Source organism: Rattus norvegicus, chromosome 8 (genome assembly GCF_021556685.1).
Source record: "Rattus norvegicus strain SHRSP/BbbUtx chromosome 8, alternate assembly SHRSP_T2T, whole genome shotgun sequence".
Taxonomy (NCBI): Eukaryota; Metazoa; Chordata; class Mammalia; order Rodentia; family Muridae; genus Rattus; species Rattus norvegicus.
Window position 1 is genome coordinate 71,348,185 of NC_141541.1, and position 24,998 is coordinate 71,373,182.

The window sequence follows — 24,998 nt, forward strand, 5'->3', positions numbered from 1 at the left end:
CACAGGGCTTTGGGGGCCTCATACTGGGGTGTGTGTGTGTGTGTGTGTGTGTGTGTGTGTGTGTCCTTTAGACTTACAATGGGACTGAGTAACAGAGGCAGAGGAATCAGTTCCGTGGTTAAGAGCATGAGCTCCAAGGCAGCTCAGAGCTGCCTGGGCCTCCAGCTCCAGGGACAGCCAATTCCTCTGGCTTTCCTGGGCCCTGCACTCAGGTATAGATGCCACCCCCACTCCCAGTGGACATAACTAACAGTAACAAAGCTAAACCTTTAAAAGACAACAAGAAAGTCCCAAGCCATCAGACCTTGCTTATAACACCAAGGATTAAAAACAATCAGTTTCTGGGTGTGGTGGCACATGTCTTTAATCACAGCACTGAGGGGGCAGAGACAGTTGGGTCTCTATGAGTTTAAGGCCAACCTGGTCTACATGGTAAGTTCCAGGCTATGCAGGGCTACATAATAATATCCTGTCATAAAGAAAGAAAAGATAATGATCAGTTTTCCATTCAAAACTGTATATTTGCACTTCTCCATAATGTCCACAAAAACCAGAGGAGGAGGAGGAGGAGGAAGATGAGGAAGAGGAGGATGAGGAGGAGGATGAGGATGAGGAGCAGTAGTAGCAAACTTGTTGAAAGTTAAGATCATTTTGTGGCCCAGAAGCAAATAAAAATCAACAGACTCCACTGTTAGCCCTGAGCAGTGTTTTCTAAACCATAGTGCAAGAATTTTTGATACTTAGCTATTCTGTTATTGATTTGCTGTGCTTTGCAAGGTAGCTCTGAAGGAAACTACATGTGCAGAAGCCTGGAATGGACTTTCTGTGGCTGTGAGTGGGTGGCCTGTGTGTTGAGGTGCTGTGGGTGGTCATCCTCAGGATGAATGACAAAGGGTTCACTCTTCACTTTCAGTGTGCCTGCCTCACTGATAAGGAGACTTGGATTCAGCCAGGATCCCTGTGAAGGGAGGGTATTTTGGCTGGCACTTAAGTCAGGGCTTCAGAGCTCTGGAACCTTTTCTGTCACATATTCATTCTCCCTCTTAGACAGGGTCTCACGTAGTCCAGGTCGTCTGTACTTACTACATAGCCAAAGACACCCGGAATTTCTGCTCCTCTAGTTCCCTTGTGCTGGGATGGCAGGCATGGGTCACCTAGCTCAGCCTTCTCTGTGCTGGGGATGGAGCTCAGGGCTCACAAGTGCCGGGCGGGCAGGCATTCTGCCCTAACTTCTTAGCACACTGTTATTTGGTGCCCTCAGAAAATGATATTTCGAAAACAATTTGACATCCACTCTCATTTCTGACTTAAGAGCAAAGGATCATTGCTTCTCGCAATTTATACAGAACATTATTAATTGTTTATTTTCTATTTAGTGGGACTGCTTGCTCCCATCGATAGGTGCTTTGTAGTCTATGGCCACTATGAGTTAACACCCCTATCTTAGACTATGAGTCTGAATGCTAAACTAAACTGTGAACAAGGCTTTACTCTGTACCTCAAGGCTTTACTCTGTACCTCAAGGCTTTACTCAGTCCAATGATTTTGGCTTGAAAACTTAATTTTATTTTTTGAATGCATGTGTGTGTGTGTGTGTGTGTGTGTGTGTGTGTGTGTGTGTGTGAATGTGCAGAGGCCAGAAGTCAACTTCTCTTGCTTTCCGTCTCATTTTTGGGACAGGGTCTCTCACCGCAGCAAGAGCCATTTGCTAGATGGCTGCCAGTGAGCCTGAGGATCCAGTTGTCTTTGCTTCCCCAGTGCTGGGATTACTGATGCTCAGGCCACGATGCCCACCTTTTATGTGGGTGGTGGGATCTGAACTCAGGTCTTCAAGCTCTCATCACAGAACTTCATCTACTGTGCCACATCCATACACCCTGAAGGATTGTAGGTGCAGCCTCTCCTTCAATCTCAACCCCCACCCAGACACACACACACAGACATACAGACAGACACAGACACAGACACAGACAGACACACACACATACACACACACACACACACACACACACACACACACACACACACACAAGCACGCACAAACAAATGGTCAAATATAGATAGAAAGACAGTGCAGAGGAAGACTGGGACCAGAACTAAGAAACAGTGTCCATTAGCAAAACTCCATAAAGATAATGAAACTGAAACACTGGTTTGGGGTCAACCATCCACGGATGCACGGCCCTACACATGGCAACAGAGAACCCAACAAGGTTCACTGACAAGAATCTATCCAAGGAGTTAAAGAAAAAAAAAAAAAGAGAGAGAGAGAGAGAGACAAATCTGGAAGTCCAGATGTATAGAATCTATTTAAAATGAAAGGAGTGTATGATAAATTTGAAATCTAATATGAGGTTTCTTTCATTTTCTTTTTTTCTCTCTTTTTCTTCATTCCTTTTTCTTCCCTCTCGCCCTCCCTCCCTCTTCCCTTCATTCCATCTCTCACCTTTTTTCTAGTCTTGAGTTTATACAGGATGTGCTTTATTTAGATGGGTGCCTTCCTGGGGAAAGAACACCTCATTCACCAGACACTGAAGTAAAGACACCCTGTCACCTGAGTGTTGGAACACCAATCTTAAGCACAGCAAAAGATATCACTTTGTCCATGGCCTTTCTGGAACACTCTCTAGAAAGAAATGTGTGATGTCACAGGAGCAGAGAGACCTGCCACCCTATAAATTCAGTAAAGGCCTATGGGCACTTAGGGCCCAAGTTGTTCTTGGCTTCCTCTGCAGAGTTTGGTCACCTCTAAGATTTATGCTCAAGGTGGAGGGAAATAGAAAGAAACATCCCTGGGTAGATTTATGACATCACCTTGCTTTTTACTAACATTAGAGATGACACTCAATGACATAATCTTGGAACAACTGCAGAACAGCTCAGAAACTCTGTGGGAAGTTTTATATTTTGGCTTCAGAGCACTTTGTGGTGGCAAGGTCAGGTGGAGAGGGCCAGGGAAATGAGCCAGAGCGGCTTGGGAGAGTGAGTGTCAGCTGGTTTAATTTTCTGTGTCAACTCTGAAAATTAGATAAACAATGACAAACCAGGCTTTTTAAATGAACTTGTCACTTCTGGTTTTCTTGATACAGGGTAACATTTTTCAAGTCCTGGTAGCCCCAAAGACAGATTTAACCCCTAAGAGGTTTACCTAAGTAAAGGTTTGAAAGATCCTGCATCTGAAAACAAAAGGTTTATACCCCTTACAAGAAAGCCAAATTATCTTTGAAATCTAGATACTCTTCTCCCCGACAGTCAAAGGGATTTTACCAGCCAAGTGCAAAAGGCTTTGTGGGAGGGATGGGGAGTCCGTTCCCTCGCATTACCTTATCATCTTGCTCCCAGATTGTCAGTCCTTTAGCATGGGTCCTCTGGGCTTAACCTGCTTTTCCTAGCGGAAGTCCTTTCCCAGGATTCTAGAACACAGAAGTCCTCACAGGTCCTCCCTCACCTCCTCTGCCCAAACAGGTGAGCACATACCCTGCCCTGCAGCCCTGCTGCTTGCTGTGCTGCTGTCTAGAAGAGGTGGGAGCTCTGTTGCCATCTATACTCAGCCACAGCATGCTCCCTTGTGGCCAGGGGAAGGAAAAAGGCGTTTTCTCAGCTGTTTTATTAGTCATTTATTCATCCATTTATTACTGTGTGTGTGTGCCCACGCTACATCATGTATGTGAACATCAGAGGTCAACTGGCAAAGAGTCAGCCTTCTCTGTCTCCAACGTGTGTCCCAGAGATTGAACTCGGGCCATTAGGCTCTGGGCTAAGTGCTCTTACTGGAGTCCCAGATGCGTGGCCCTTCCTGCCTCCATTGCCTTTGCTCTCAGGGTAGCTATTCAGTGATGACGTGGCCTGAACATGCTCTGTAGAGCCTGTTTACGGGCTCTGGCATCTGGACAGGTGCTCATTCTCACAGCTACCCAGGAAGTCTCTGAGAGCCCTGCTGTTATTCTGTTCCATTAGTGAGAAAACTAGGCTCAGGTGTGTTAAGAGATTTGGCCAAGGTGGGTGTGGGATTGAAGTGCAGAAGTTCCAAACCTGGGCCATTGTTCTAACACAGTGAAGGCGGTGTAAAGTAGCAGTGACTTAGAGCAGGCCAAGGGCCCATGTATCTATCTCCAAAGGCCCCATCAGAAAGTAATGCTGGTGAGTGCCTGTGACTTCCGCACTTTCGAGGTAGGGAAGACTGAGTGTGAGACCAGCCTGGGATGCACAAGGAACTCTGAGTTACATAGCTAAAAACAGACAAAGACAGACAGATGGACAAACAGATAAATAGAAAAAATAAAAGCTAACTTCTTTTATAGGCAGAGCTCCTGCACTTTGATATGGTAATGGTGGTACTCCAGGCAAACCTCACTGGCTGGGAACTAACCTTGGTTCCCCACCACTCTTGCTCCACACCCTAGAGACAGTGTTAATGCAGGGACAGTAAGGCTCGTGTTCTCTCTCTCTCTCTCTCTCTCTCTCTCTCTCTCTCTCTCTCTCTCTCTTTCTCTCCCCCCCCCCCCCCCCCCACACACACACACACACACCACTTCTGCCTCATCCTTGATTCTGAGGCTCTTCTGTTCACTGGAGGTAAATCTCCTCTAAAAATCACAAGCATGAAGATAATTTCCTATGGCGGCCCAAATGGTGCAGTTTCTGCCTGACCTGCTGACCTTGTGTGCCACAGGCAGTAGGATGGGGAGTGAGGGCTGAGACTCTGCTTTCTGGGTATGAGGGCCCATCTCCACTTGGACTGCAGCACCCCACACCCCAAGCCTCAGCCCTGAAGAACCAACTTGTTCTCCATGTAAAACAAGGCCAAGCTGACTTCTCCTGGGCTCAGCAGCCCATGTAAGAAAAGTGCAAGTTAGAAACAAGGAATCCAACTGTTGCTTATACTAACAGCTTACAGACACGATGGCAGTGCCCTCAGACAGCATTTCAAATACAGTTTATTAGTGTGTGATATGAAAAGGGTATTTTTATTGCATGATATAATGCAATGGGACCTTGGGCGCTCTGTGGAAAGACCTCACACTCAGAAGTGTAATGAACCCATAGTCCCAAAAACATTATACTGTACATTAACCTATCATTAATGGCACATTAGGGCCAGGGGCGTTGCACGCTTGCTGGTCAGGGCCCCATCAGGACAGTGTTGAGAAAACCACATAGTCTTCCCAGGCTTAAAACAAATAGAGAAAATAAATATTCCCGACGTCTACAGGCGGCTTTAAAGCAAGTTCAGTCTCTGCTCTGCCTTGCAATGTCAAAGGCTGCCTTTTGACAAGAGGAAGTTAGGCATTGAACAAAGAGGCAAAGTACTGTGTTACTGTGTACCCCAGCTAGTGACTACACAGCCTCAGTGTGGCTCAGCAAGGCGTAGCACAGAGGACCCCTCTGGCAGTGTGAACCCTGCCTAAAGGGGACACAGACTTGCAGGGTGGGAAGGTGCCTTAGCAGCTGTGAATCCATTCCTCATTTTTCGGTCTGGGATGCCAAGGAATTCAATAAATGTGAAAGAAGGTAACAGAGCCCAGCAAAGAAACGGCAAATGAGGTAACAAACAAACAACAACAACAACAAAAACCTGGCCAATGAACACTAAAAACAGCAAACCAAACCCATTTATTCTCATACTTAATAAAAGAAACGCCAATCCAACAACAGACACATTTACCACTGATCAGATGGCAATGATTAAAGGATGATAATTTATATCAAATGAGATAGGAAAATTGGCTTCACATATCCAGCCTTAAAAATCTACATAAAGCCATTGTCTTAAAAAATTAAGTGTATGGGGGGAGGGCGGTAACGGGGGGGGGGGAGGGGAACACCCATATAGAAGGGGAGGGGTAGGGGTTAGGGGGATGTTGGCCTGGAAACCGGGAAAGGGAATAACAATCGAAATTTAAATAAGAAATACTCAAGTTAATAAAGAAATAAAAAAAGAAAAAATTAAGTGTATGTATATACACATCATATATATATGGATATGTGTATGAGCCACTGCATGGGTGCTGAGCTCAGAGAACAGCCTGCTGGAGCTGGTCTCTCCTTATGCCATGTGGGACCAGGAATTGAACTCAGGTCGTCTGGCTTGACAGCAATCATTTCTACCCAGTGAGCCATCTTGCTAGTCTGAGATCATGGTCTTAATAGTAAAAATATAGAAATAGCTAACATGTTCTAAGACAGAGTTCTGGTTAAATAAACGTAGCATATCCACCTTAGGGAATGCCAAATGTCCACCAAGAATGAGGACTTCTATATGATGTAGGGGGATCTAGAAGACACACATAACCAAAGGCCACAGGGGAATGGAAAGTCAAGCCGGAGGAGGGGGAGGAGGAGGAGGGGGAAGTGGGGGAGGGGGAAAGAGGAAGGGGGAAGATGGAGGTGGGGGGGAAGGGGAGGAGGAGACAAGCTTCTCCTGTAGTAGGTGAGTGATTAACCACAACACAGTTAGGAATAGCACCTGGGAACCTAGCGCTTCCCTTTTCCTGAGCTGAGCGCTTTCTCTTTCAGCCTGACCTCAACAGAACTTTCACAAGACATCAACAGTGAGCTAGGCACTTCCTGGATCACTGGGCAAGTGACAGGATGGAGGACATGGAAACTGGGCAAGGTCAGGGCTCTGGCTTCGCCTGAAGCACAATCAGATTTCTTTCTGGAAACATCTACCTCCTTAACATAATCAAGGAGAAGACCTAGGAGCCCAGCACAGGAGAGTGTTGCTGCAGCCCCTGCCAGGCTGGGGACTTAAGTGCTCTCCTCATCCTCCACCTTCTCTTCTTCTTGATATCTTTGGGCAAGAGACTTGGCGGCAACACTCTGAAATGCTGGATTTTGTTTGTCCTAGGGTCTGCCAGCACACTCGGTAATTACAATGTTGATTAGTAAACAGTTCCAACATATGACAGACAATGCGGCTAAAGCCTACAGTTAGGTCAATAAGTGATTTAGACTTGCCATTTAAAAAAAATCTCATTTAAATTTTGCATACATTAATCACTACCATACTTCAAGGTTCTGATATCCACCTGACTACAATATTAAAATAAAACTTGCTGCCCCAGGGAAATCCTACTTATTCTTAATTGTTTCCAGGCTTTGATGGGCTTTTAATCTAAGATTAATTTATGCAATTTTAAATAACTCTTCTTATGATTAATAAGCTTGAAAATTAAAAGGAGTCTAAAGCAATTATAATGAGCATTTGGTCATAACCTCATTAGATGAGGGAGTGAAGGGTACAGCTTTGGAATTCTTACAAGACTACAATTTAAGGTTACTTTTAGAGAAGTCAAACACAGTCCCAGCAATTGCAAAGGCAGGTTAGCAGAGGTCAGTGTTAAAATGACGGCCAGCAAGATTAGCATAGTAATGATGTTCCCAACAGAAGGGAAGGACGCTGGGAAGGATGGGGAGACAAGAGGCTCCTGGCTTCCAGTGCAGGTCCTGGCTCTCTTGGATAGAGACCGTCAAGGGCTTTTGGAAAGAGGTAGATGGTTAGGACAGTTTCTGCTCGATGATCAGTTTTGGGCTAGAACCTGACTTCTTCACTCCATCCAGCAGACCTCAGCTCAGTGTCCCTTTTGCTGGCCACCTACTGTCTGTCCAGGCCCTCTGCTGAACAACCAACGGGGCATCCTGCTTTACTGCTCCACTCTAGAAGGGCCCTCCCAGGTAGGTTCGGTCCAGCTCAGCTCATGCTGCCCACCACATTTGCAAGGCCGTCTTTATTTTAGCCAAGGTGGGGCCCTCACTGTCCTCTGATGTCCCTGGACTCAGCCTGTGTCTTTTCTTTCATGGAATGTCTTCTCTCACCTCTCCAACAGCAGTGATGGTAGCTACTGAGCGCTTACTGTATGTCAGGCCATTGCTAAGCAAGTGACATTTTTTAAAATTTCACCTAAAAATGACACTTTGGCTAGAGAAACTGTTCAGTTGGCAAAGTGCTTGCCTCAAGTGTGAGGACATACACTGCGACCCCAGAGCGAAACTGGGTACTTGCTTGTGATTCCAATGCTGGGAAGGCAGGGCACAGGAAGATAGATCCCTGAGGTGTGGAGCCCCAGGCTCGTGAGATACTCTGTCTCAAAGCAAAGACAAACAAATAAAATCCAAGTGTCTTTTTAAGGTTATCATTGGTGTGATGAGACACCATGACAAAGCAGCCTGGGGAGGAAAGGGCTCTTTCGCTTATGGATCCACACCACTGTTCATCACTGAAGGAAGTCAGGACAGGAAGACAAGCAGGGCAGGAACCTGGGGACAGGAGAAAGCAGAGGCCATAGAGGAATGCTGCTTATTGGACTTGACTCCAAGGCTTGCTCAGCCTGCTTTCTCCCCCCCACTCCAGCACCAGCCCAGGGATAGCCCCACCCACAATGGGCTGGGCCCACCCCCATCAATCACTAATTAAGAAAATGCCCTTCAGGCTTGCTCACAGCCTGATCTTATAGAGGCATTTTCTTTTCTTTTTTTTTTTTTTTTAAAGATTTATTTATTGTATGTATAGGAGTACACTGTAGCTACTGTCTTCAGACACATCAGATGAGGGCATTACAGATGGTTGTGAGCCACCATGTGGTTGCTGGGAATTGAACTCAGGACCTCTGGAAGAGCAGTCAGTGTTCTTAACCTCTGAGCCATCTCTCCAGCCCTAGAGGCATTTTCTTAACTGAGCCTTCCTCCTTTCTGATGACTCTAACTTGTGTCAAGTTCACACAACACTAAACCAGACAATTCCTCAGAAATGAACCCCAGCATTGACGTCTGGTCTCCACCACATGTGTACACACACACACACACACACACACACACACACACACACACACACACTCGATCATGCTTTGTAAACTGAGGTTGGCAGGAAAGGAGGAGCTCTCAGCTCTCCTGCCACTTTCTAATTCCTGAACTTGGTTGCCTTTCCTACCTGAGAGGCTGAGGTAGAGCCGAGTGTTCTCCCTGACCACCGAGGTTCCCCAGCCACACCTCCTGACACTATACACACTCAAGAAGGGAGTGCTCGGCTTGTCCCAGTTCTCCAAATACCACCAATGGATGTGCCTTAGCTGTTCCTGAGGACACTGTGACAGGTCTGACAGTCTTTCCACACACACACACACACACACACACACACACACACACACACACACACACACACACACTTCACTGCTCCTCTTAGCAGTTTCCTCCAAGCACAGGCCCATTACATCTCAATGCTGACTGGAACAGACACACAGACACAAGAGTCAAGATTCCTAGCTGTGTGGAGCAATGGCACACCAGGCCCCACCAGGGAGACCGCTGAACCAGTGGTCGTTAACTGTAAACATCCCCCACACCTGAACTTGTTCCAAGTCCAAGAAGCTACAAACTGGAGGTGCCCAGGAATCTTAGATGTCAACATAACCTAATCAGGCTGCACGAGTGAGACCTACACAAGTCAAGCAATGAGGAGCTTACAAACATACGTCCATAAATTCTACCTTATGCTGGAAGTTCACAGCGAAATGTAACCTGTGTCATGGGCATTACCATTTCCATTAAAATTTATTATTTATTAATAATTATTATTTTCAAGACAGGTTCTCATGCAGCTCAGGCTAGCCATGAGCTTGCTATGTAGCCTTGGATAACTATGGCTTCCTCGATCCTTCTGCCTCTATTGTCTGAGTGCTGGGATTATAAGGCTGTACCACCACACCTGGCTTATGCTGGGCTGGGAAGCAAACCTAGGGCCTGTGCTCGCTAGACAGTGCTCTACCAATGGAGTCACATTGCCAGCCCCGCCTCTCCCGTTTCACAGTGAAGGCATGAGCTAACTAAACAGCTGGGCTCCCCTGCTTCCCGGAGGTCGTGCTTGTACTGGGGACCCTGCTTTGGATGTCCAACTCTGGCTCACTGGGGTGCTAGTCTCATGAATATGGGGGAGGGCACTTTCCTCCCTATTCTGAGAGGCCCCACTCTCTTGTTCACAAGCCTCTCAAAGCTCTTGCCACAGTTTGGGATCGACAGGGTCTAATCCCAAGCTGGTCTGGAATTCTCTGTGCTGTTGACTGTGACCCTGAATTCCAAGCTCCTTTCTGCATGTATTTAAGTGCTGGGATTACAGATGGGCCCGTCCTTGCTCAGCCCTACAGGGGGTTTTGTTGTCTTTGGTGCCTTTACTGGGACAGCTGCAGAGGACCAGTGCCTGAACGGCAGCGCTCTGTCCTCTGACTTCTCTCACAGCAACTCAAGTGGCTGACTTGTGGCTTCTTGTTCCCACACTTCAGGACACAACGCCAGGAGCTACATCCCACTGAAGGCTAACACAAAGCTTCCTCCACAGAGAAAAGAAAATGTCATCTGCTTCCAGCAACACTCTCAGGTTTGATTCCCTTGCTTGGTGGCTGGGTTTAAGAAGCAACACAGACACTGTGCTGTCCTCCACTCAAACTCTGGACACCTTAATCTATCATCTACACATAGTATGTGCTCAGTAAAGTCGGTTGAGTCATGGAAGCTTCCCCAAGAGGACCCAGGTGCCTGGAAGCTAATTATTTCTGTAATGGTGCCTGGGACCCACAGTGTGGGGAAGTTGTGACCAGAGAACTAGGGTCAAACTCCACCCTCCGTTTTTGACATAGGATGCTAAAACCAATGGACAATAAAACCTTAAAGTGTCCATGGCTTCCCTTTAGATAACCACTTACTTAGAAGATCTGGTGTAAGCAGTTGGTTGGGTGTTTCGTCTCTCTCCTTGTTGTGCTGTCTGTACTAAGGGTCTGGTTTCAAGTAGGCTTTGGCTGTGCATATGCTGCCTTCCGCTCCTACTCATGGCCCTGCAGATGAGGACAGGGGATAGGACTGTGGCAGTGAGCTGGGCAAAGCATGCCAAGGCTGCAGGGCACTCGACTTAGTCTTACTCATTTCTTTGTGGAATATTTATGCTTTGCTGTTCTGGAATAGTCACTCGGCTGAAATCCTCAAAGCCATAGTAAGCAACCCCCTGCCTACTACACATCCATAGTAGTCCTGGACTCCGGGCAGTGGTGAACCTCTCTGAGCCGGCTTTAATGCAGCATCACAGTGGGAGTAGGAGAAAGCCACAGTATCCACCTGAAGGTAAAACAAGGAGGTGCATGGGAGAACACTAGCTCTTGCTCTTTAAAAGATGTCATTGGCTTGGAATAATTTCTCTTTCAGATCTTATTTTATAAGGCAGGATCGGGGTTGGGGATTTAGCTCAGTGGTAGAGCGCTTGCCTAGCAAATGCAAGGCCCTGGGTTCGGTCCCGAGCTCCGAAAAATAGAAAAAAAAAGAAAAAAAAATAAGGCAGGATCTATGTTTCCCAGCTGCCATCTCAAACTCGTAGGCTCAAGAGAGCCTTTCATCTCAGCCTCTTAGATAGCTGTGACCGAAAGCCTATGCCAGTAAGTACATACATAATTTTAAAGTCATCACACACATATACATCAGAATTCTTTCTGAATGTATCAGTCACAAGTTCTGTGCAACCATTTCTTTTATGTCCATCAAGCTGGTTCTGAGAAAACGGACTAAGGTAACAAGTTTGCCCCGTGTGGGTATCAGAGTATGGTACCCTCTATTATGACCCAAGCTGTTTCACATTTGTGCACAGTGATAAGTGCACACACAGACCCCACTCTGTCCCGAGGGGCCTGGCCCACAGTCTCTCCAGATGCCCAGAGCCAAGGGAAACCCTTTCTTCTCTCAAAACTCATTTTACCCATCAAATAAATTCTTCTTATTTCAATTCAATAGACATTTGCTGAGTGTTGGTCTCAGGTTAGGCTGGATGCTAAAGACACAGAGAGGGTGATAAATGGGACCTGCTCAGTCCTCTAGGAACCAGGATCTGGTTTATGACTATTGCCAGTGACAGCTGTGGGAAGGGTAACATGCTAGAGGAAGCTCCCTTCTTAACCAAGCGGCCCTGGAACACAGCAGAAGCTAAATGCTGGTGGCTCAGTAAGAGTTCACCATGTGGCTGGGGAGTGGGCTGTGGCATAACACAGGACAGTGCTCCAGGCACCCAGAGCTGCCAGAACCAGGGGGCTGAGGCAAGGGAATGGGGAGAAAGGAGGGCTGGGTACCTCTATCAGTTTCATCACTGAGTGGCTGATTAATCCTTATCTCTCCTGCTGGGCTGCAAACTGACTGAAGTCAGGACCCAGGGTCCACATGATGCCCCTCCCCAAAGCTGGGTTGGGCACCGTGTGCTGAAGCTCAGGACGGAGCCTGGCAAGTGCTCACTGAGATTCCCCTCCACAGCAGAGAAAGCTCATGAAACAGCCTGCATCGTGAGTGCAGGGGGCTATAATCTTGCTGGTCCTGACAGCCCGCCATGCACGCCTCAAGTGCTTAACCCACTTTTCAGGACCCCAGCCCAGGCTCTGCAGACCTCCTGACAGGGGCCAGACCTGCTCTGGAGAAAGACCTTTCCAGCATCTGCCAGCTTCTGGGGTTGCCTGCCTGTCTTCCGAAAGCTAGAGGGAGATCATTCCAGAGGCAAGACTGTGGTTTAAAAAAAAAAATCATGTTTAATTTAAAAATTAGAAACTGGAGCAGGCTGTGAGCACAGGGGTTGATTGAAACAAAATTTAAATTCCTGTCAAGCCCATTTAAACACGGGGGCCCTTCATAGACAATTAGCTGCTCCCTGTGAATGCTGAATAAACTCAGGCCTGGTCACTGTGAGGAGAGAGGCGCCTACTGTGAGGCACTGAAAAAAAATTAACTAAAATCAGGCGGTATGAAATATTTAGCCTTCCAGTATATCACAGGGGTCTGCAAGTGTAAACAAGACAAAAATCGATTCCTCCGTGCCCTCAAATCAATCCCCAAAATGGCGAGGGCATCTGCTTTTGGTAAATTTTGTTTACATCGGCAGATTTGCCCTAATTGCGGCTGTTTATCTCTCATGGTCCCTGGGGCCCTAATCTCCCGATTACTAATACTTAACACTCATTTCACATCTAAAGCTACTTCTAATCCTCAACAGGTTTGGGGGGCTCTTAAAATGACTGGAGCCTCAGAGGCGGCCCGGCCTCTTTGTGAAAGGCCTATTTTCCTATCTACTACCAGCTGGGCCCAATCATCACCAGGGAGCTCCACAACAAAGGTGCTAAAAGGCTCCTCCACAATGCCTGCTGCTCCGCCGGGGATTGCGGGGATTGCCACGATGAAAAGGAGCTTTGATGGGAAATCTGAACAAGAGGCTAAAGCATTCCAGCCAAATAAAGTTACTGTCATAATCAAATGCTGTCAATCACCATGAAAATCCAATTAAAAAATGTCTCAGCACAGCCCTCTTAAGTGGAAAAATGTACCCTATTTATACAAATTTTTGTCAACTCCACACCGATCCCACAATTAGAAAGTCCTGCTATTAATTGAATCCCCCTCCCCCGCAACTTTAGATGGAGATGCAGGTCGCACTGAAGCCTTCTGAGGGAGCCAAGACAAACACAGGCTATTGGTGTACAATTAAGAGTTAATCGGGTTACATTTGAAAATTCCATTTTTATTTGTGCCAGGGGAACCTTTGCTCGAATAAATGAAGGTTCCTATTCTGCAACTTCAGAATCAGTGACCATTTATACGAAGCTAGCAGAGGAGTGGGAAGCAGGATACGGAAGAAACTAGTCCACACTCCAGCAAATGTCTCTCGGTAGACCAGGGCCTGATGTTTAATTCGAATCTTGAAAATTAAATAGAGGACGGAAGACCCAAATGTCTGCACTGCCTTTTTGTAGTCTCTAAATGGCCATGTGAACCTCAAATTATCTGCAGACAGGTTTAGCACCCTCCCCTCCCCCCATAACTGTATCTGAAGCTGTATGACTCCCAGTCCCCAAAGGTCTCGCTCAAAACTGCTACAAATTAAAAAGCAAACAACCCATTAAACAAATGCAGCTGGCTACAACTGTAAACAGGAGGCTTCTCATATTTCCCCAGTCCCTGACATTCCTGGTTAGACGCATTAATAATTGATAAGAACTGCCTCTATTTAAAAGTGTTTTCTCTCAGGGAAAACAGGTCTGCTACCTTCAACAGTAATTCCCAAGTCCTGCGGACTGGCTTCCGGATCCTTTTGTACCTTCAACACTAACCATTTCTGGGCTTCTGCAACCACTCTACCCATAAGCACTGGCGCACAGGTGGCGTGCTTATGGTGTGCTGACCGATGTGGACCTCAGGCTCCCTGCTTCTATTTCATCGGAGAAGAAGGTGCCAGCCAGGAGGCCTCCTCTAGGCTTTGGCTTGCTAATGGCCCTTTGGTTTGGAATTAATGGTTGGAGGTGAGCTCTCCAGTGGTCAAATGAGAGTGGTGTGGAGCAGAACCTGCCTATCACTGCAGGCTGTTCTCAGTCCAGGGTAGGACCAAGACACTAACAACTGCTCTGCTGTTGATGGTCATGTCGTCCTAGCTTGTGAAATGCTTTGAACATTATCCTGTGAACACAGTAAGGCTCTCGGAGGCTGGCTGCACCTGAATGAGCTCTCCCAGCAGAGAGTCAAGTAAAGTTTTTTTTTTTTTTTTGTTCTTTTTTTTTCCGGAGCTGGGGACCGAACCCAGGGCCTTGCGCTTCCTAGGCAAGTGCTCTACCACTGAGCTAAATCCCCAACCCCTTCAAGTAAAGTTTTAACAGAGCATGTACATTCACAGGGCTGTCCTAACTTACAGTATGTCATAATTTCCAGGGATCAACTGTCCTTGGGTGAGCTTCTTCAGGGGACCTGTTTGTGTTCAGATCTTCCTTTCCAGCAGTGTTTATTGACTGGATTAGTGAGAATGGGGCATGCAGGGAATGATTAATAGCACTTAGCTTCAGAATCAAGGCCCGAGAAAGGCACTGAATTATGAGATCAAGCTCGTCCTTCCGCAAACTTACAATCTATTGGGAAAAACAAACAAACAAACAAACAAACAACAACAACAACAACAACAACAACAACAACTGAGCTTCCCTCTGGCTGTTCCTTCTAGACACCTAGAGGGCTGTAAAAGATAAAACACCACAACAGACCATCTCTGTCCCTGCTGCAGGCTGGAGATGCCCGGTCTACTTAGAAACACACATTTCTTATTCTAACCCCCTCAGATGGTTCCGATGAGCTATGAGGGTTGACTGCACTCACTGACTGGCTCTGGAAAGATAGCATGTGCCAGGTGCTGCTCAGAGTGGGGAGTGAGCCCTGCTAGGGGTGAACCCACAGGGGGAGGACAGAGACCTTAAGAAGGACGAGGGCTGCCTTCTAGGCTGGACACCACACCCAACAGGAGGACCTTCAGACATCTCAGGGTACACAATTTGGGGATGCAGGATACAGTGCAGCTCCCTTAGCCCTCAGTGGATCAGATATGAAGAAAACAGGAGGCCAACCACTCTACCTACTGCACCTAAAATAACCCCTATTCCTCGAGGCTGTGACTGCAACACCCACCTCCGTGTGCCTTGAACTGAGATGCCGAGAAGGTGGCAGCTCCGTAAAACATGGCGCACTGCACGCTGGTGCGCACCAATTGCAGCCTTACACAGGGAAGTCAGAGCTGTGATAAGGGATCGCACTTGGAGCCAGTGAGGCGGCTCAATGGTTAAGGTGCAGCTAACCCTAACTTTCTGAACTTAACCCCCAGGGTCCACACAGTGAGAAGTGACTCCTGAGAAGTTGTCCTCTGACTTCCACATGTGTCCGTGACGCTTGCACATACAACAAATAAATACATGTAATTAAAAGAGAGAAAGGGATCGACTTGAAGGATCGGGGAACATTAACCTCATCTGGAAACGAGCTGTCAAATCACGGTGACTGAGGCTGGGCCTTCTCCATCTGTATCTCGACATGTGCGCGCACACACACACACACACACACACACACACACACACTCTTATCCTCTAAAGTCTCATAAAGAGAGTAAGCAGGCACATCTAAGGAGCAAAGCCTGTTTGCTGGGGTTATAATCCAGAGTCTTGCTCAAGTGCTAATGTATTATCAGAAATTCAAATTAAAGCTGACTGATTTAGTGCTGTCTCAAGCACCCAGACAGTGACTCTGTCATTGAAATTATATGTAGTCCAAGTGCCAACATGAGCGTCACTAGAGGGTTCCTGTGCATAAGCAAACACAAACATTACTTACTCTAATGGCCTTTAGAACCCGAGGAAAGAAAGGGTGACAGGGCTGTCAGTTGGACTTTGTAAGGATCCACTGCCGTCTGGCAAGGACTTTTGTGCTTAAAGGGGCACTCAGCCAGGACTTCTGTCTGTAAATTCTGAGTGCCACAGCTAATGTGTGTAGGCAAAGTATAGAACCCAAGCAAAAGTGAAGTCTGCAAGGATGAGCCAGATGTTCAGGAACATTCTAAAACGGGTTGTATGTAGCCGGTATGTTGGCACAGGTCTGTAATCCTGGGATTGGGATTAAGGAGGACCTCAAGGAATTGGGATGAGGGAAAAGAAAAAAGAAAAATAACAGACATATTGTACTACACAGGCAATAGCCAGATGTAGTGAACGGCATTCACGGTCACAAGAGCTTGCTAACTGCCCTTGGTACTTTGAAAAGTGTAGGTTCCTCTGGCACCCAAGTGGGTTGCTTGAAGGGGCCTTTTCCTAGCTTCAGCCTCTCCAGTAGGATGTGGTGGTGGTGATGCTGGACAGGCTGGGTTCTGTGCTTCCAGAAAGCTATGTATCATCTCACCTTTGTGTCAACCACAGAGAACCCCATCTCAGAGACCAGATGCCCTGTCCTTCTTCAGCTTCCTTTACCTGCCTCCATGGAACCCTGGCCAGCCCCTTTCCTTTTGGTCTTTCTTGTTAACGAATGCACTTGCTGCTGACACAGTGGATAGAAATCATCTCACTTTGCCAAGTGCATTTCACCTTTCACAGTTATCAGAAGGTCTGTGTCTCACCGAAAAGACACTTGCATGAACCCCAAAGTCATGCTGGGGTCTAAGTGCAGGAGGGGCCAAAATCTAGCACCCTTCATCCTTTGAAAGGGACTGTGAAGATTTCTGATTTATCATATACTTTAATTAATTAGAATAACCAACCAAAGTATCTGAAAATGTAATTACAGACAGGTTCAGGCAAACAGAAGAGCTACCAGTGACAATTTAATTTAGAGAGTTAAAGAAGTTAGCATCTCTTTGCAAGTAATTAAATGTTTAAACAGGTTTTCTGGAGCAGTTTGGTGTTTATTAGCCCCCACCCCCATACACAGAGCCTTCATGGAGAAATGAGAGGCCTCATGTTTGCAGCTGGGCTCAGGGGAGCAAACATCCAAAACTCTGTTGTGCCTATGGTTGAACCCTTCCCTAAGGCCCATGTCTGGTTCTTGTAGACCCTGCCCCTCTGTGGTATTACTATTTATACTGTGGGTTTACTGTTGTATGTGTTTCCTAAGCAAACCGTGAAGTTCCAATACCAAGCTGAGCCCCAGGTTGCTTCTTAGGAACACAAACACCAAACTGGGGGAAGTGCTCACACAGGATGCCGTGTTCTAGAGCACACGGGCAATGCACAGGAAATGTGCAGACTAACAGGCGCTATTAGAACCTACAGAGAAAACCCATGTTTTTAAACAGTTACTGAAGCAGGATAGTAACAGATAAAGACGATTTTGTGCCAGCTTGTTTTTCTGAGATTCTCTCTCACTGAAGGGCGAGAACAGATAATAACTATTAGTAAATCAAACTCCTCTGCAGTATCCAGCTGTGCCTCACGCATTTACATACAGATAGAATGGGTATATGTTTTTAATATGTATGGGATCCGTACTTTTCCCACAGCAGAAGTGCGAGCTGCAAAGGAGGAGGAGAATGGGTTCAGATCAGCATGAGATAATAAAGTGGCCTCGATAAAGTATTAGCCAGCGATTGATCTCAAACCGGGACGCTGCTTTCTTCTGACCTGATTACTTACTATGCATAGATTCCATTAAATAGAGCTTAGACATGGGAAGCTCCGGGAAATGCTCTAAATGCATAGAAGGATCTCCGTGCTGAGCCCAGATTGTAACTGTCTGGGTGCCTGTGGTCCTCACCCGCCTGTCCCTGAGCTATGACCCTCATTGGGGACAGGTTGGGAGGTTAAAGGGCTGTTTGACAGCTGGTGGGAGCCTGACAGAGTCCTCTGGGAGGCTGCTTCCTTTCCCTCCCCCACACCAAGCACTCTCCCTGTGAGTGACTGCCTCCTCCTGAGCTGCTTGTCTGGCCCTGACAGGAAGTGGGAAAGAGCAGAATGCAAAAGTCTGGGAGCTGAACAATCACTGAGGGTCATGGTCCCTTTGAAAAACTGGTGACAACTACGAATTCCTCTTTTCATAGAAAGAAAAAAATGCAAATCTGCACACGCCACACAGGATTCTGCATGTAATTTCAAGCTCTTCACCAATTTCCCTCAAGGCCCCCTGAGTCTCCTGGCTTTGCAGGTGAAGATGTTGAAGTGGGAAGGCCAGGCCTTTTCTTTGGGGTGATACAGGGAAGGGCTGTGGCTCAGGTCCTTGTCAAGCCCCAGCCTGATCTTCACTACTACAGAACCTAAAGGGAGACAGTGCCTCACATGCAGTACCTGTGGTTTGCACAGAACTCCTCTGCATCCTAGCTTCTTAAACATTTAAACAGACAATCTGAATAGCAAAATAAGACCACAATGCCCATCTCAAGTTGCTTTTCTGTTTAAGGATCTAATGTAATATTTTGCCTCTTCCAACCTGATCTTGGACATGATGAAAACATTTCTTCACTGCCTTTGTAGTGTGTCCCCCTTTCAAGTCCCACCCATCTTTTTCCTGGCAGCTGAGGCTGTCTGAAGCCTGCTGCAGGATTTGTCTTCCACCCCTTCAGTGTCTACAGCCTGGAAACTTTTGTCAAGGTTTCCTGGTACATGGCTAACCGGCCAGGGTGTATCATGTAGTTCTTCAATTGTGGAGTCAAGATTGCAGGAACAGAGAGCTGGGCAGTGTTTGATTTGCCTGGCACGCCAGCATGCTGAAGGTTCATGGCTGCCTGCATGGCTGGCTTTACTTCCTGGGGCTTAAAGCCGACTCCTAATTTATGGTTTAGGCTCCTGATGCCTGAAGAAATCTGATGGCCCTCAGCACAAGTGACTTCCCTGCAGATAGATGAGCAGGAAGTACATTTCAAGAGCCATCTACTCAAGGACAGAGGTCTACATACAGGGCTCAATGCTGCTTTGAAGGAGAGGCAGGTTTTAGACCAACCCTGCAGTCCCTTCTGCAGAAGAGGAATTCCTCTAGTGACTGCCCAGTTGGTGATACCCTGCCCAACTGAACTCACCTTTGAGGGTTTGGATTCTATGAGGCTAAGGTCAAAGGGGTTTCTGTTCCAACAGGCATTAGATCAACGGTTCTCAGCCTTCCAAATGCTGTGACCCTTTAATACAGTTCCTTATATTGTGGTGACCCCCCCAACCATAAAATTATTTTCATTGCTATTTCAGAACTGTAATTTTGCTATTGTCATGAATCATAACATAATTACCTATGTTTTCTGATGGTAGCTCGAGACCCCTGTGATTGAATCATTTGACACCCCCGCCCCAAGGGGTCTCCACCCACAAATTGAGAACCACTACAGCAGAGGCTTCCACTGCTCTGAAAAGGTACGGGATGCACACACATGGGTGCTTTGCCTGTTCTGTCTTCTTTGCCTAGAATGGTCCCATGAAAATTGAAACAGCTCAATCTGTCCTTCAAAGGTGCTTTCCATACACTACCCTCTCCACACAGCACTTCCCTAACCACCCTGGTGGGTCCCACAAGTCTATTTTTGCTCCTGTAATGTTGCTGCTTCCCTCTGGCTAGCTGGGCACCTGGCCTTGCCCCTGCAATCTGAGGTTTACTGCCCTTTAAAGCAGCTGTTGGGTCAAGAACAGGACTCTGCTCATAGGGGTCTTTAAATACTTGAATTAGATTATTTACTAGTTTCTATGATCTCATAAGAGGGTATGGATGTTTTTTTTTTTTTTTAAGATTTATTTATTTATTGTATATGAGCACACTGTAGCTGTCTTCAGGCACCAGAAGAGGGCATCAGATCTGATTACAGATGGTTGTGAGCCACCACATAGTTGCTGGGATTTGAACTCAGGACCTCTGGAGTAGCAGTCAGTGCTCTTAACCACTGAGCCATCTCTACAGCCTGAGGGTATGGATGTTAATGACGCAATCTATGGGTGTATTATTATTTGTGTGTTGTATGCAAACCTGTGTGAGACTGTGCCTAACCTGGAGGCCAGGGGTCCACACTGGATGGCCTCCTCTATTGCGGCATCCTATCTTATTTTTAAGACAGGGTCTTGAAGTGAAAACTTCTAGTGTCTTTGGAAAATTAGTTATGTCAAATGATGTTTTGTAGGGGCACACGGGTGAAAGGATGTCTTGCTAAAAAGCAAACATGTGAAAGGACTCTTGATGGAGGAGTATAAACATGACCCCACAGACAGTGGGAGACAAGCACTGAACGTTGGCTTGGCTTGTTCTGCCTCGCTGTTCTTTGCTAACAACACTCATGTGTTGGTTTGCCTTACATAACATTGTTGAGCTCAACTTGTGGTAATGCAGCCATTGAGAGAAACTCACCAAGAACTGCTCGTGAGGTTCCTGAGGCAGCTCTGCTGCTTCTGCAGTCTCACCTCAGGAGAGCTTGCAAGCAAGGCGGTTCCTTCAGGGTTGAGCTACAGCTGCCTGGTGTCTGCCTGCTGAAAGGACTGGACTGAAGCTGCTGGTTTGTCCCTGGTGTCTGCCTGCCGAGAGGACTGGTCTGCAACTGCTAAGTTGTATTTGGTGTTTGCTATGGGACTGAACTGCTGTCCAAGAAGGGTGACCTCGCCTCCAAAGAACTATTGCTGAACAAGTCCACCTCCCCATATCCTAATAACGTCTCTTGTACTACCTCTGCTGGGTGGTGGGCTAGAGGGGAGGGCTATTAAAAGTAGGTTGCAAAAAATTTATGTTTACAGGGTCTCTCACTGGACCTGGAGTTCACTGGCTGGCCAGAGAGTCCCTCCTAGAATCCTCCTGTTTCCACTTCCAGCACTGGGATTATAGACACGGACCATGGCCTGCTTTTATATTTCACTTAGACTTTTTATTTGTGTATGGTGTGCCTGTGTAGGGTGTGTATAGTGTGTTTGTGTGGGGTGTGTATGGTGTGCTTGTGTGGGGTGTATATGGTGTGCTTGTGTGGGGTGTGTATGTGTGCTTGTGTGGGGTGTGTATGGTGTGCTTGTGTGGGGTGTGTATGGTGTGATTGTGTGGGGAGCTTATGGTGTGCTTGTGTGGGGTGTATATGTGTGCTTGTGTGAGGTGTATACATGTGCATGGATATGGGGACAGAGAAGGACACCAGCTGTCCTCCTCTATTACTCTCTGCCTTATGCCTTTGAGACAGGGCTTCTCACTTGAAACTCTCCTCTTGAGCTAGGTTGGCCGGCCAGAGATCTCCTGACACCTGACTAGGGATCTGAACTCAAGTACTCACACTGACACAGTGAGCTCTTTACTCACTTCCTGCCTTTCTTTCTTTTAAAAAGATTTATAAAATTAAAATTATGTGTATAGATGTATTTCCTGAGTGTATGTCTGTGTATTACTTCATGCTCTGTGCCCTCAGATGTCAGAAGAGGGCATTGGCTCCCCTGGAACCAGAGTTACAGATGGTTGGGAGCCACTATGTGGGTGCTGGGAATTGAACCTGGGTTCTCTGAAAGAGCAGAGTGTTCTTAACCACTGAGCTACCTCTTCATCTCTTATGTATGTATGTATGTATGTATGTATGTATGTATGTAGGTACCATTGTGAGTTTATGTGCATCACATTCGTGCAGGGGCCTACAGAGACTAGAGGGTGTTGGCTCTCCTGTCTCTGGAGTTATGGGCAGTTGTGAGCGGCCTGATATTAGGCTGGGAACTGACCTGGGTCCTCTGTAAGAGCAGTACGCACTCTTAGCTGCTGTGCCATCTCCTGAGAACTGGGACTGCAGGCATGAAGCAACATGACTAGTTTGAGTCCTGTCCACCAGAAAACTATGCTAGTCATATTGTCTTTGGCCCTTAACATGCAAGCATTATAAAAATTCCTTGGTCCAGCTTCCTAAGACTCACTTAGGGGATAAAAGCAGCTATCTGCAGAACAACAGAGAGTAGAACTTAGTAGCTATACAGTACACTGAACTGTATTCTGAACCTGAGATTTTAACAGTCTGAATTTAACCTGAGTTTCACATTTACTCTCCAGAATGACGTGAACCACAGTTTTAAAGCTTTATATTGGGTACTGGAGTTTGTACAGGCATTCTGCAAATACAGACATGGTCTGATGCTGTTATGTGCGTGGCCAGGTCCTGGGTCCAGGTGATCTGGCCTATCCATCTGAATTCATTATTTAGGCAGGACCATGTGTGTGCCAGTCACAGCTCCACCTGGAGTTCACGTGAGTTTCCAAAGGGTGATTTGATAACTTCCATATTTCCACAGACTTCGTCTTTGATTTTCTTCCTGTGACTTGGAGGGTCAGACTCATAGGGAAAATTTTGCTAATTCTGTGGGCCCCACAGCTGACACAGCTCAAGTCCAGCCCTCTCTGGTACCCTGCTGGCTAGAGCTACTGTATTGAGAGATAAACTGCATGTTCTCTCTCCCTCCCCCCGCCCCCGCTTTCCCAAAAGGAACAGGCTCCTGGCGCAGCGACAGATGGGCAATGGGCTGTACAGTTGCTGCCTTCCAGAAGAGCCTGTGACTTCAGGTGAGAGTGCCACCAAACAGGCTGCAGGCAGAGAAGGTGAAGGACCAACTGAAGCCATTAATATGTTACAAGGAACAAAGACACGGTTCCTTAAGATGTGACTCAGGCTCAAGAAAAGGGACAGCCCACTATCTTTCCAACTCCCTATTAGGTCTGATTTTTAATTAAAAGCAGCCAGGAAGGTCCCTGCATGACCAGTGCACACAACTCCCTATAATTTGTTACCTCTTCACAACAAGGGTCCGTCAAAGCCCAAATAGTGAACACTGCTGAAGAGGAGAGTAGTATAGGATGGTACTTCCTGTGAGTGTGCTTTTGTATTTTTTTTAAAAATATATTTGCTAATTAAGAAGGTAGGACAGCACACATGAGGGGACACAGTGTAAGTGCCACCCTGCCTTATTCTATGGCAGTTCCTCCTTCCTCAGGGGTGTTTCTTACTCACATATACATCCACATGCATTTATGAGTGCACACATGATCTGCAGGTGTTTTATTTATAAGTGGCCAATTCACTGCAGCATCAAACATGCACTTATACAGATATCTGTTTTATGAAAACCTAATTCTTTGTTTTAATAGCTGAGCTATCCAGCCATAGCACAATAATGACTAGGTAAATGTGTCTCCATTTCTAGAACCTGCTCCAAGCCTTCTCAATTGTGACTAACTGTAAGAACTCCCAAAGCAACAGATACCAAACAAACAAAATCCAACAATAGACAATGAACCCCCCAAAACCACTTAAATGGCAAACCAACAAAACCACCAATCCCCACCTTTAGTCTGGATGTGAAACCCACAGATACAAAGTGCAAAGGTTTGGGGATACATTTTTAACTTGAAGCTTCTAGGAAAAGTGAGAGCTGGTTCAGTGGGACACGAGAGAGAAATGCACTGCAGCTAATACCAGAGGCACATGCACTGTGAGGATGGACTCTGAGGAAACAGAAGTCGGGTGCTTAGAAGGAAACCCTACCCTGTGAGCTGAGATGGTGAACTGCACCTTGTTTAACAAGGCTGAGGCTGGCTCTGATGACAGTCACTTGGCAATGGGGAGCAATACTCAAGTACCAGACAGCGTTGACTAAACTCATTGCCACGAACACTCCATCCCAACAGCGTTCTAACAGCTTGCACTGTCAGATCAACACTCTGCAGTAAATGAATGACCATTTGGGAATTGAAAGGAAGCATTTCTGTTCCTTTCCTTGCTGGAGTAAAAACTGTCATTTGCAGCCATCAAAGCACCTTGCCTTGGAGCTGGGGACAAAGTACCAGGCACCTCGAAGGATCTGTTTCTGAGGAAGGAGCAGAGATTCTCACGACCTTGGTCTCTTTTCATTCTACATGAAGCCAAGAGGCACCCCGACCCCTGACATTCAGGATTCCTGGAGGACTGCCCTGCACTCTACAACTCTTCTTGCTGTCTTGTTTCCTGGCTGGGACTTCTGAAAGGCAGCGCCAGCAGATGTGACCCTCGAATGAAGCAGATGAAGAGAGGTCTGCACGAAGATTCAAAATGGTAGGTTTTTCAAAAGTGAAACCTAAGTTCAAGGGTCTGAGCTTCAGAGACAGCTACCGAGAGCTGGGTTCCTGGTCAGTGAGAGAGAACGCTTGCTCAGTATTCAGGAGAATCGTGCTCAGCATGGAAAGAAAACAAAACTCTACCCAATAAAGTAAATAATGCTGACTTCCTAACCTGGGGATTTTTTTTAAATGTCCTGGTTTTAGGGAGGGTGGGATTGGGGACAGATTTATGTATCACAGGCTGGCCTCACAATCCTTGTGTGGCCAACGATACTCATCTTCTGACCCTCCTGCTTCTACCTCTCAATGCCACGATCACAGATACGTGCACCAAGCTAAGCTATTGGCTGCCACTGATGGATCCCAGGGCTCTGAACATGCTAGGGCAAACACTACCCAGTGGACCACAGCTGCAGCCTTCGTACTGGGCTTTGTTGTGATGTCAGACATAAACATGGAACTGGAGAACTCTAGGGCACTTAAGAAGACTCACCATCAGCTCCTCGGGCGCTGGTCTTTCCTTGGGCTGCTTCCTCATGCTGCAGTAGGGAGACAAAAGAGCCTCATTCATGTGGTTTCTTCCCCCTGTTAATTCCCACCCTGGTTTCTGCAGGAATTTGGAAGTTTGCAATACACCAGCTCAATGCTTGCCCAAATTACTAACTCATGGTTCCTGTCCTTTGGAGACT

The 24,998-nt window shown here is 46.8% G+C and overlaps 1 protein-coding gene across 12 annotated transcripts in view; it reads right to left on the minus strand.

The window, feature by feature from the left end:
• Positions 1–24,998, minus strand: part of Map2k5 (mitogen activated protein kinase kinase 5) — a 226,783-nt gene that overhangs the window by 8,329 nt on the left and 193,456 nt on the right. For all 12 annotated transcript variants that reach the window (XM_087560729.1, XM_087560730.1, XM_087560728.1 and 9 more), the window contains one exon: positions 24,803–24,848. In XM_087560729.1, the coding sequence (XP_087416855.1) occupies positions 24,803–24,848 (46 nt within the window). The remainder of the gene's footprint in view (positions 1–24,802; positions 24,849–24,998) is intronic.